Source organism: Lathamus discolor, chromosome 1 (genome assembly GCF_037157495.1).
Source record: "Lathamus discolor isolate bLatDis1 chromosome 1, bLatDis1.hap1, whole genome shotgun sequence".
Taxonomy (NCBI): domain Eukaryota; kingdom Metazoa; phylum Chordata; class Aves; order Psittaciformes; family Psittacidae; genus Lathamus; species Lathamus discolor.
Genome location: NC_088884.1, coordinates 85162502 through 85175375, shown reverse-complemented (window position 1 = coordinate 85175375; position 12874 = coordinate 85162502). Strand labels below are relative to the sequence as shown.

Here is a 12874-nt window from a genome sequence, read left to right as displayed (position 1 = left end):
TCAAAGGCACTGCAGATGACATTTGGGAAGCTCTAACTGATCAAAGCAACAGAAAATCATCGGAAGGAGGTATGTCTCAGACTGAAAACAAGAGTCCATCCATATTCATTCCCTAGATATGCATTATCTCTGGTAGATTGAAATGATGTAAGTTATTCGACTTCTGGAGATTCACAGCGTAGCCTGTACATATGCAGCATTCTCTGAGGTTTTGCTTACCCTGTAAATCATTATGCCTATACTCTTAATTGTTTGGCACAGCTCCCAGGACATTCATTACATCTCTTCTAACTAACGCATATTTGTATCTGTTCACCCCCACAGCTTCTAACCAATAAATCTCCTGGCATAAAGAGAAGAGCATGAAAATAACGCATTATAGGTGAGCAATATTCCATTGGGATACTTGAAGAGTGTGGGCCAACTAACCACCCAAAACCATGGTCCACCCTTTACACCTCTTTGGTTTGTATTGCTTCTCTGGCGGTATTAACCTATAGAGAGTCAAGAATATAATACTAGAGCCTTATTCTAAACAAAAAATAGAAAGAATATTAAATGTAAGTTGGTAGCATGGGGTACTGATTTACACATACCTTTTTTCACTTACAACACACCTAAGCTCTTGTCATAACCGGCCAGACCTCCCTGAAATATTCCCATACTTAAGCCAGGAAACCCAGCTTAATAGCACTGGGTCCTCCTCAACAGCAGGTGTGACTGTGTGAAAGAAAAATGTAAGACAGGTAGGAAAATACCTGCGCTACCTGTAAGCCAATGGACTGAGACACACTCCAGCAGATGCAGAAAAAGTGCCTATTTTCTAACCCTTGGTTCCCCCTTGAGAAACTCTGAGGAAGGCTCTCCCAACCAATAGACAATGGTATTTGTGGAGGCAGCAACAAGAAACATAGGAAAAAGGGAGCTCTTTTTGCAGAAACAGTTTGCTCTTTCTGAAGCATTCCCATGGCTGCATCCAGGCTCTGAGGGGAGTACGGTATAAGGAAGGTAAAAATGAATCAGCTCTGGGGTGAAAGACAGGAGAAAAGGCAAACACATCTGTACTAGAAGAGAGACAGACTTCAGCAATGAGAGCAGAGGGATGGAGGGCATTTGTGCAAATACAGATTACATGTGCAATTCATTTAGAGGCAGTGGCATTTTTATCACAAAGAAGAGTTTAATCAAAGTCTCAAGAGATCTGCCATAAAGGAAGCCCTTGACTTGCTGCCTTGGCTGCCTGAAAGAAACACCTGTTACGTGCAACAAAAAAAAAAAGACAAAACAAACAATAGGTATAGAAAGGAGGCCATGGTTCAAACAATGTGAATCGGAGAAGCATAGTTTTCTCTAAATGAAGGGCTAGAATCCTATCAAATGAACAGCTGGGAAAAGCATAAATCTTTATATTTGCAGGGAAGTTACACAGATTATATGATGGCAACAAATACAATATACATATCTGAGCTCTGCTTCCTAGGCACCAGAAAGGACAGGAACCTCCTAAGATATCCCTGAGTGGAAGAATAAACTTGCTTGAGCCCAGCTCCAGGAAAAAAGATAGCCAGCTTTCAAATGAACACAATGGACAATTTTCCTCCCACGGGGCCTTTTTGTAAGAGTTTCTGCTAAAAGGATACAGAGCTCCAACAACCCTCTCAAAAGACACAGAAAGCAAACTTGTGATTTCAACAAATCCACAGAGGGGATGCGAAGAACACCTGTAATAACTAAGAATATTATTAACATAGAAATCAGAATTCTGTGTCAGTAAGTTGATTACAGTTTTAATTTCTTTATTCTGATCGTACCAAAAAGACAGGAATTCTTAACTGTGCTGTAAGAAGTAATACAAGGGAAGTAGACATAAGTAACACCCTGAACTTGTAACACAGAAAGACGAAAATCTTGAAAAATAGCATTTCAAATCTGCCTTTCAGCTCAAGTAAAGAAGAAATACAAGATATAGAGTATAAACTAGAATGTATTAGCTGTCCACAATTTTGCTTCCTACCACAATGGCAAAGAAACTCCTGGATCCATCATGTATCTGGGGAGCTACCCTGTACCAGGAAACATCCTGCTGCCAGAATGGGGTTCTGTAGAAGAACACAAGCAATCTTTATAAGGGGTGTTTATAGCTATAGAGCTACCCGAAGAATTACAGAAGGGAAAATAAGGAAGCTTGAAAGTTTGATTTCCTTAAAGTTATCTAATTTCAAGCAATTTGAGTCTATTTCTGCTTACTGTGCAACTCCCAGTGCATGCATCGTCTGTCTGTATCACTGGGAAATACTGCGATCTAAAGTAAGGGTTCTCCCTATTTGACATGATTTCAGCTGAAGAGGAACTGTCAGCAGCGCTGAAGAATTCATAGTGCCTTGAACAATCCACATCTAAGATCAGCTATAGTTTGGTAAGCATTCACAACTTGTGGTCCCGAATGGAAAATATCCCTATTCCTTCCTCCTAAAATCCTTCAGTAATATTAAAGAATTATATCCAAAAAAATAATAATGTTTGCAATTGATACCTGAACTGGGGCATTCCCAATTTCAAAATGTGTGCCTATGTGCATGTAAGGCGGCTTACTTCTGTGTATAACGTAAGAACATAATCAATCAGCAGTTTAATATATGCTTACTTATTCCCAGACTACAGATTCAGACTCCAGGGTTAAAAAAAACCTGGAAATGATGCTGAATTTAGCCATACATGATTCTTAAGGATTTTAAGAACTTAAAACTCATTACACACGCTATATAAAACAGCCTCTCTTGCTGACACACTGGAGATCAGTAATGCTTAAACAGCAGACAAGATTCTACACGCAGCATGCAAGATAAGAAAACATATTCATGTCACACAGAGATTTAAAGGGCCAAATGCCTGAACAGGCTTCCATCAAATGCTCAAAGCCAAGAGACTCCTTAACTAAAAGATCGGTGGCTTTGCATTTTGTACCTTCAGCCTCGGTTTTCTTGCTAAAGCATAGAGAGTGTGGCAAATTAAGAAGGAAGAATTGATTAGTAGCAACTTGTGATTACAGCCAATCTGGTCCCAACCCCAGTGAGGGAGAAAAGGAGCAAATGGAGGGCATTGAAAAGAAAGAGTCAAGCTCAATTTTCAACACAGCCAACCCAAATTCAACAAAGACACTCAAGTGATCTATCTCCCTTTCCAAGGACAGCAACAGCAAAAAAGTTTTATCTATCCTGATGGAGAAAAAGAAAATGAGAAGGAAAAGAAAATAGGATACAGAAAGAAAGGGGATTCATGGTACAGACTCCTATCCACCACAGCCAGAAAACTCCCGCTAGCCCAGGAGAACAGAGCATTTCTCCTGTAACTCCAGGGACGCCTGGCACCTCTCCTATGCTGACATTTCAGGGTTCAAGCTGTGCTCACAAGACACTATAGGTGGTTGGTATTTCAGTATTATGTGCTTTTATAGTCATCAAAACCACACAGAAACACAGTTAAAATAATGCTCTTTGGATGAAAAGTCAAGGACTTGAACATTGGGGAATGCCAGAATTAAGACTGTCAACATCATTTTAATTTTCCCTCTTGTGAGTACAGTCTACAATTACTTTATCACATCATTCTGCTCCCCCGGGATATAATTTTTTATTCAATATGTATGACAGAGATACATGGGAATAAAATAAAGAATCCTATTTAACTTAATTCTGTCACTTGTAACTTTCAAATGCCTTACTTCATTACCTAACGTATTACTATGTATACAAAGGTGTACAAAAAAAAGTGTACAGGTGTACAAAAGCACAGAAATCTCCTGATCATTTCTGTCCAAATCCATTTAAAATTGAGATTTATGAACAATTTTGTTGAAACTACCCAAGTTTCACCTTTAATTTGCTGAATACAATCATTATTGTCTTTCAAACCGGATAAAAACTATTTCGTGATATGAACATTTTAAAAGTAGTTTCCTTGCTGTGTCAAATGATTATAAACTCCAAGTACTGGGAATTAAATTTGTCCCATTTTATTGTTACTATTAACTTTCATGTAAGTCTTCATTTTAGTTTTTATAACTTTACTGTTTATCTTGGAAGTTAAACTCTTTCATTTACCTTCTAAACACAAGAAACTGACGTATATTTCTTAGGCTTTTCAAAGCATACTTCAACCAATTTGAACAAAAAATCTGAAATGTTTCCTTGCAATTATTTCCCTATTACACATTTTATTCAACTTTCGCATGTGGAAGTTGAACTTAAATGCATACTCTATGCATTATGAAAAATAAAGGCAGCTGGCCTGAAACCTGTAAGTCTCCAGTTCATCTTTGCTCAACAGAGACTTCCAAGAGACAACTGTACCTTTCCCTGTCTTTCTCCAAACTTCTAAGTCAGGCTTGACTCACATTGCCCCTTCAAGGGACTAAACTATTTCATTTACTCTTCTTACAAATACCAAGCACTATTAATTGACCTCCACTTTAATTTACACAATATAATTCAGTAAGAGATAAGCAACAGAACAAAAATGAAACTGTTTCACTTGGCCTGTTGCATGATATTACCACAAATGGTGAGCTCATCTTGCCTCCTAAACTATGCAGGGTAAGGCATCATCAGCTTTTGGATGCCAGATGCCTGAGGAAAATCCAAGGTGGCGAAGACAGTGGTGTTGATTCAGTAGGTGGAACCATACTTTTCCCTCTGAATCATTTTTAGCCATTATTCCAGCAGAGTTTGAAGTAGTCTATTTTGAATGAGCCATCAAAATGAAGTCGTGACCACTTATCATGGCGAGAGATGAATCAGAAAAGAAAGTCATTGCCAGTAGAAATTAAATGATCCCCGAAGTTCTCTCTCTTGATATAGGTATGGATGCTGGTGGCAACTCTGGAATGCCAATGGCAAATATAACCTGTACTTCAAATATAGATGCTTTGGTTAGAAAAATAGCCATGTTAGAACAAGCTGGACAGAATTTAATGCCCAGATGCAGTGCTTAGAATCACAGCAAAAGATAACGGTCCTTATATAGTAACACTCCCAATGATGCTAGGATAAGAGGTACAAACCTGGCAGCAGTTTTTTGAAGTACTACTAATGGACACACATTAACATGATGCATCTCATGTCCAAATTCCAGTTTGAGAAATTATACACTACTTGCTTCTATCTCCTTGTTCTCTCATTTTAGGCAAAGACCCACACCCCATCTCAGCTCTGAGTATGTGTGCTTGTATTTCTACACAATGTTTGCAGGGAGAACTCTACCAGGTTAACTCCCATGACGCTTGCTAATGCAGCTTGAAATATTACCACTGCCAGTGGAACAACCCAACCCTGCACTGGTTGTTACTGATGTCATTAGAGAGTCTGTACAAGAAAATGTACCCTCACACCTCAGATCCAGCAGGTCAGAATCTCCTAATGTAAGTATCACTGTATAGTATCACCAACAAACACATACCATAAAAAAAGTTCCATCTTCTATTCATGCTACATTTCACTACAAAGCACAACAACTCCTACATAACCTTAAAAAGCATTTTGTGAGTTTAGTTAAAGCCAGGCAATCCCAAACATATTCCATAATACTGAAGAGGAAATAAATGATATCCAAATTCGGCTTAAGAGTTTCATTCTCTTTGGAATCCTTCAGGATGTCACATGCTACATAACCCAAGTATTACTCGGCCAACAGAGATGAAAACCCCCACATTCAGAGAAATCACCAGAATGATAGTTATGAATTTTTGATTAATTTCTTTTTCTGGAAGGTGAGACCCTACAATAAATGCTCTCAAATTATGCAGCTACCTGAGTCATTTTGCAACTGGTGACCCTTATAATGATGTTCTCATTTTCAGAGCCAATGCGATGCCACACAGTGATTTGTCTGTTAAATTGAATCTTTGCCTCTAGATAGATAGATAGATATAAAGTTTATTTTGAAATGTCTCCTAGTGCCTCTGAGTCTGACTGATGTGAGATGTTATTTTGAACACGCCAAAGCATCTGAACGGCTCCAGTCCTTTCTTTTCAGCGTGCATTCCTTGATAAGTGGCAAAGCTTCCCACTTATCAGTCACTCAAAGTGACTGTGGCTGTCAGTTGTGTACAAAGCGCAATCAGTTTGGAAGCAGAGACACCAGCATTTTTCTTCTCAGCTTGAAGCAAACACGTTTTGACTGCTAGTCATTCAATTTTAAAGCATCTTCAATTAGGGGCGGATGAAGATATAAAGAAAACACATCCTAAACACCTCCACCAGCCAGCAGTAAAAAATTTATTGTTATCTCCTGCTTTACCTTACTGCAGAGGCAGCAGTAGCAGGTTTTTTTTGGCTGCACAACAAAAGTACTCATGACTACACATGCTCCATACAGACAAGAACACAGCCATAAAGAGTTCATGTTCAGCTTCTCAAGCCACTTACACAAACTACCATGGTAGCTTCTGCCCCCGTACCTCTGCTGCCTGCTGTGTAAATACCTGCACGGGTACACAAACGCGAACACAGCTCACATGCACGCAGGTACACCACCCCACACATTTTGAACAAACACATTCACGAAATGACATATGCACAGTCTATAGCAAATAAAACGCTGCCCAGAGTCATTAAAAAGACTGTGGAAATAATGACAAGGAAGGAAAAGAAAAGGGAGGGCTGGCAGAAAGGAGGAATTGATGTGGGAAAGGGTGGGCAGCTGTTTAAGGAAGATTGCTCAGTACCGCAATGTCAGGGAGCTGGAAGTGGCCAAAGCTGTGGGGTGCCTCAGAGAGATGCAGAAATTGGAGAGGGGATCTGAAGAGAAAAGTAAAGACAGGGCCCTGGAATGTGAGGTCTCTGAGAGGGTGCTTGTGGAGGGTAGAGAGACGCAGGTGAGGTCTTGGAGTACTATGTTGCCAGCTGTGATGACTGTATTTAACTGCTGGCGTTTTTCTTGCAGTCCTAGTTGCTGGATTATTATGTGTGTTTCAGCATTCTGTTTCGGTTTTTTAATAAAAATATGTTTCCCACCCTCCCTTGTGATTGTGTGAGAGAACTGGAAAATGGGAACACTGAAAGCTCTGTAACAAAAAGGAAATTAAGAAAAGATGCTAAAATTGTGAGAAAAGAGTCATGAAGTTCAAAACAATCTCATAATTTTAGAACATTTGGACTGGTAACACTGGAGAAAGCTTCATTATCATTAAGTGCTGTTGGAAACATGCAGCTCAGCACAGTCAAAAAACCCTGATTTATCTCATGAAAACATGCTCTTGCTATCTCAGTAAATTCAAGTCATACAAGTCTCAAGCAGATTCTCCTTGTCTGCATTGGTGTAACTACACCAGTCAGCACATTTGGATTGTGTAAGAGTGTAGGAAAGGCTTGAGATCATATTACCTGCTCTTTGGAAGTAAAACCATGGTACACTGGTGCAAAGTGTTGCTCTGCGCAGAAATAAGTTCAGATAAACACCTCACCAATCTGCAATCTTTTATATAACTTCACTTCTATAGAAGTGTTCAAGGCTAGGCTGGATGGGGCCTGCTTTGAGCAACCTGGTCTAGTGGAAGGGGGCTTTGAACTAGACAATCTCCAAGATCCTTCAACCTAAACCATTCTGTGATTCCACAAGGAAAGGAAGCAAAGACCCACAGATTACTCTAAAGTACATGTGTCAGACCCTTCAGCCAAATACACGTTATTTACTGAACTTGAGAGGACAGAAAGCAATTAACTCATCCTGACTGCTAGCCTAGATTTTTCTTACACTCCTCCCTTTCCCTATTTCCTCCCCCAACTTTGCCTTTTTTCTATTTTTTGTGTGCAGGTTTTGGTTTTTTTTTTTTTGGTTGTTTTCTTGTATAATTAATTTCCCAGGGGCTTTTCCCTTCTCAAGGGACAGGCGAGTTATTCTGATAACTGATACGACATCAGCTGCAAAGCTTTTGTGAGAAACAATCGTTTTGCCTCTTTGCCGGCAACCTCAGTTGTTTGGGAAGAGGTTGCAAAGTCATGGGAAAGGCTGCAGTGTGACTCCTTCTTCGGCCTGTCTCACTGAATCCAGTATGCCCGTGTTTATAACTTGCAGTAAAACAGCTGCTCGTGACACATGATGAATTTGGACAAAATGTCCCCAGTCTATGAGCCTGTTCAGTTTGACTGTGCAGTCACAGCTTGTCATATCCACACAGGCAAAACAAAATAAAAAACAAACCATCTCAGTGGACGGAGCCTGTTCTGAAAACATTTTGCAGAGTGAGAAGGAGATACTTTCTCAGAGTTTTCTACAGAAGAAAGGTCTCATTAAACTCCCACTAATATGAATAAGAGCCTTTTCACTACGTTCAGTAGGAGCTGGATCAGGCCCTCACTTCAACGGCTTTATTGTCTACCAAGGAAACCTTTTGTCCTCACCTCTCTCTGATATGCAAAGAGGACTCTAATTACAGAAGAACTAATACTGTTCTGTTGTGCAACGGCTTGCAAAGGGGTCGCGGAACCATCAAGCACGGCTCTGCTGTCACTGAATTCTTAGAAAATCAGAACTCCCAGGGAAAATGGCAATAGAGAAGCAACAGACATCACTAAATCCATAACCAAGCACTTGTATGGTGGTTGCTCATTTCTACATCTCAAGTGAAGGATTCATCCTCTACAGCCCTTTAAAGCCTCCTAGAGAACTCTGGGTTATAGGCATGCAAGAAGCTGTGCACCAGGAAAGAAATGTCACAAGTCCTTGTGGTTGTACTGAGGAGATACCACCAGGGCAAGGATTAAGTGTAAGGACCTCTACCCTCCTTATTATTCACACAGAGTATTTCAAGTATTTAGCTTACTTAGTGGCATGCTGGAGTTCGCTTTCCAGCAGGAGACAGAAGATGAAAGGATCAGCTGTGTTGGAAGTATTAGAGTACAAATGTGTTGGGGCAGGGAACAAATCTTCATATTTCTTTACGTACAGTCAAATGGTCAGTGACTTCTCGCAACAAGAAACTGGTGCTTTTTACAACTAAACTTCATTTGAAATAGGTCAATCAAAATCTCAGTATTTTCTCAAAGAGAACACAAACAGGCCCAAACATCATTCAGCCAGCTACGGATAACAGACGATTGCTCATCTGAGGAGTTCAAAAGCAACAACAAATCTAAATAACAAAACCAAAAATTATCACCATAGATGACTATGTGGGTAAATTATGACACCTAAAGCACTGTGGGAGCAGGTCTCTTTACCAGTGTTTTGGAAGACTGGAATCAACCCAGAGCCTCTTGGTGCTCGGAAAGTTTTAACAATAACAACCATGTCATTTCAAAACTTTGCACGTTAAGCTTAAGAAATATTTTTCTGAACTTCTGTGTAACTCAGAAACCAAATCCCTCTTTCCTCCCTAAAAATACAGCTAGATTTTCAAAAAAACAGATCTAGCTACAAAAAGGACTAACCATCCTGCAGGAAATTCCAAGTGTTCAAGATTTTATTACATTCCAAATTGGAACACCACCTTAAACCTCAGAACTTAATGAGAATGGGAATATTCTGATTTGGGAACATACTCGTGCAGCCAGGCCTCTCCATCTACCAACACAGCTCATGGGGAAAGGGACACAGCCAGCTGACAGCGGGTGGGGAGGATGGAAATCTGGATCCAGGCTCACAAAGGAAAGCCTTACTTGGAGCTGGGAGGACACCTAGAGCAGCTGAGGGATTTAGGAAAGCCAGGAAGCCTGTAGCCCAAAGGGGCATGGAGTCTGGAGGGCCATGATGCCCACATTGCCTACCAGACAAAAGGGTCTGCAAAGCTTGAAGCCAGAGGCCACCATAAGCTTTTCACCTGGAAGCAGGACCTGCTAAGGTCCCACCAGGCTCTGGAGCTGCCTGTACCATCAAGCCAGGCACCAGGCAGAAGTCAGATCCCATCTGGCAGGTGGAGAAGGCAAGAAGAATGACTCTCTAGCTTTGCAGGAGAACTTAGTCAGGATCCTCTTGTTCTTCAGAGGTCCAAACTTTCTAACAGAAAAGGTGTCCTGTTAGAACACATGCTGACAAGTCTCTAGCTCTGAAGAAGAAAGAAAACCCTCTACTAAAACACACAGAGTCATCAAATGGTTACTGCCTGTCAGGAACTGCTCTCAATTCCAGTATTTGTGCTAAGTACATCACTCAGAAATGAATACAAATTAGTAACCAAGTACATGCAGTATTAAACTAGAAAGTCAAAAGAAACTAAGACCCAAATGTTAGAGACATCGTAAAGCAGCGCTGCTGCTTCTTGCTGCTTTGAGATCTTAGTTTTACGTTACTGGCAACCCGAAGTGTTCCAAGATCTTGAGCTGGGCTCTCCAAAAAAAATTTTGACTAAAAATCAGAACAGTTTAAAAAACAACATTTGGCCTCCGTTTTGTTTGCCTTCTAATTTTGGAACTTGTAGTGCTCATGGTTTCAGATTTTCCTGGAAATATGAGAGCTGGAAGTTTACATTTTGAAGAAATGAAAGCTGGCATTTTTGTCATCACATGACTCCAAGAGCTGGGGCTTGAGAGGAAAACATAAAACATTGTCAGGCTTTCTACAAAATTGTGAGATTAGCAGCATTGGTTTTATCACGATTTAGGCTGCAAGGTTGACCTATTTTATCAACAGTGCCCTGCTGAATATGAATTGCTTTATGAATTTTAACAACCATATTTCATTTTAAATATAGTTCCATTAAAGTGACATTTGTCACTGAGCTTCAAAGCAAACTATTCAATCATCAACCTGGGCTAAACTTTTTCTCTGAGCAAGTGGAAGTTGTAAACTGCACCAACTTTCTATCTCAGAGACACTCCTCAAGGCAGAACACCTCATATGCTCATTGCCTGTCCTGGGGACTAGCTCAGCATCAAGAAAAAGGAGCATCTAGCCTTCAAGTTTCTTTTGCTCTCTGTCTAACCAGTGTGACAGCTACAGAGCTCTAGACTTTGCCATGTTATAGAGCAAGGACACTATGGTGTGTTATATGTTATAGAGCAAGGAAGTGGTGTGTGGCCTCACAAAAGATGAGGAGATCGCCACAAGATCTCCCTTGAGGCCCTGTAGGGAGAACTAGATTTAGCCCAAGAACTTGCTGGCTGCACTTGGTGTCTGCATGCTCTTTCCTCAGCCTGTTTTACAGCTGCAGATCACTACAGAGCTGCTCTGAAACACAGCCTGAGATCTTCAAGGCTGTTGATACACAAGAGTTGACAGAACACGCATTTGTTTCATTTCTGGTAAAATAGCAAGTCTGAGGTGTGCAAAGAAGAGCCCAAATACTCAGCAGGCAGAAATGGTTAAAGTGAAAACCTTTTCAGTAGCATACACATGAAGATTAAATAGAACAGAAAGCATGCGCATGGGAGGGCGCATTCCAAAGTGGCATAAAATAACATCGAGGGAGGTTTAGTTAATTATTCAAAGAAACTCAAACCTCTTCACAAATTAGGTCTAGAATATCCTGAAAAGCAGAAAAATAAAATTATAAACATTTGCCAAAACACAAAATCCTATCTAGATCACATTTTAGCATTTTGAGGTCATAAAGATTCTTTAATCTAATCTGCGACTTTTCTCCAGTTTAGTATTATCTCCTTGCTTAACTCTCTATATGAAGTCAAGCTGTTTGTCTTCTGCATTAGTGACACCTCCTTCCCGTTAATTCAGAAAAGATGGACTTGAAAAAGACATAATGTCTATTAGAGATTCACGTGCCAGGTACATTTTCCTAAGCTCAAGTAGTTAGCACATCTTTCTTCAGCATCACAGAAGTGGCTAGTTTAATTAAGTTCTAGTTATACTCTGCATTTGCAGTCCTCCAAGGGGGAGAAACATGTCACAGCCTCTCCCTGTTTATGTATTGTGTGTCTATCAGTGACTGTATACTGGGGTAAGGACAGAAGGAACTGTTTCCAAGTTAGCACACTTTAAAAAAGGAGTCATAAATCATGGGGTCAGGCAGGTTGTGGGTTTTTTTAACCTTAGGGTATTATGTTTTCAATACAATATTTCAGTAGCTTTTTTCTGTGTAATAGTTTATCTGGAATTACGGCAGCTCTTGCGAGCTTAGAAAAAATTGGCTCAAGTAAAACGAATCCTTTGTCATAAATAGGTTGTGTTCATAACTACAGCCTAATCATTCAGTTGCACATAAGTCAAATAGTTATCCAGACTTTGTAGGAATATTTCCCTGTCAATAAATCTAATGCTATTTAAAAACTCTGAGCCAATGTGACAGAAGCCTGTTAGATTAATTAGGGCAAGGTCATAAAAGCTGAACTCACAGCTACATTCATGTCAGAGTTTTGTTCCACCTACCACAACCTGATTGTAAACTCACAGACTGTTTTAAACATGGGCATGTTAGGGTGACTTCATTGTCTTCATTTGTACACAAAGGAAGATTTCTTCAGGAATTGTTTCTTCTAACAGTCAACTAAGCATGCAATTGCTTAGTTGAAGAAACGTTTTGCTTTGTATTCACTGTCAATAAGGATTTTCTTAGTTTTAAACCTTTTTTCCTATCAGTGACTTCATAGTGATTATCCAGGGTTTGTGAGACTTCAGGACCATGCAGACCACAGAACTGTCAAGAGGCAGGCAGTAAAATAAAAATTTCACCACAAAACGATCATCTCTGTGGGAATGAGAGGACAGTATCGTCTCTCTGCCTGTTCAATTCTTGACCTTTATCATGTGACTATCCAAAAGGAGGGTGTCCCAAATCTGACGGGTTTTGTGTGAAGTGGACCTTGGAGGTGAAATTCTGACCTTAGCAGGGTCAGTATTTCATTCAAAATCCCTTGAGACACATCTCCAAATCATTTCTTAGGTTTGCAGCTTGTATCAGATGGTAGCTAGCTGACTTTCATTTACT

General features: G+C 40.1%; 1 protein-coding gene across 21 annotated transcripts in view; it reads right to left on the bottom strand.

Annotated features, from left to right (window-relative positions):
- The window catches only part of SOX5 (SRY-box transcription factor 5), a 651142-nt gene that overhangs the window by 135278 nt on the left and 502990 nt on the right, over nucleotides 1-12874 (bottom strand). For 16 of the 21 annotated variants that reach the window (XM_065683868.1, XM_065683903.1, XM_065683877.1 and 13 more), the window contains one exon: nucleotides 11432-11458. The exons of the other annotated variants lie outside the window; for them this stretch is intronic. In XM_065683868.1, coding sequence (XP_065539940.1) covers nucleotides 11432-11458 — 27 coding nt within the window. The remainder of the gene's footprint in view (nucleotides 1-11431; nucleotides 11459-12874) is intronic. 21 annotated transcript variants of the gene reach the window in all.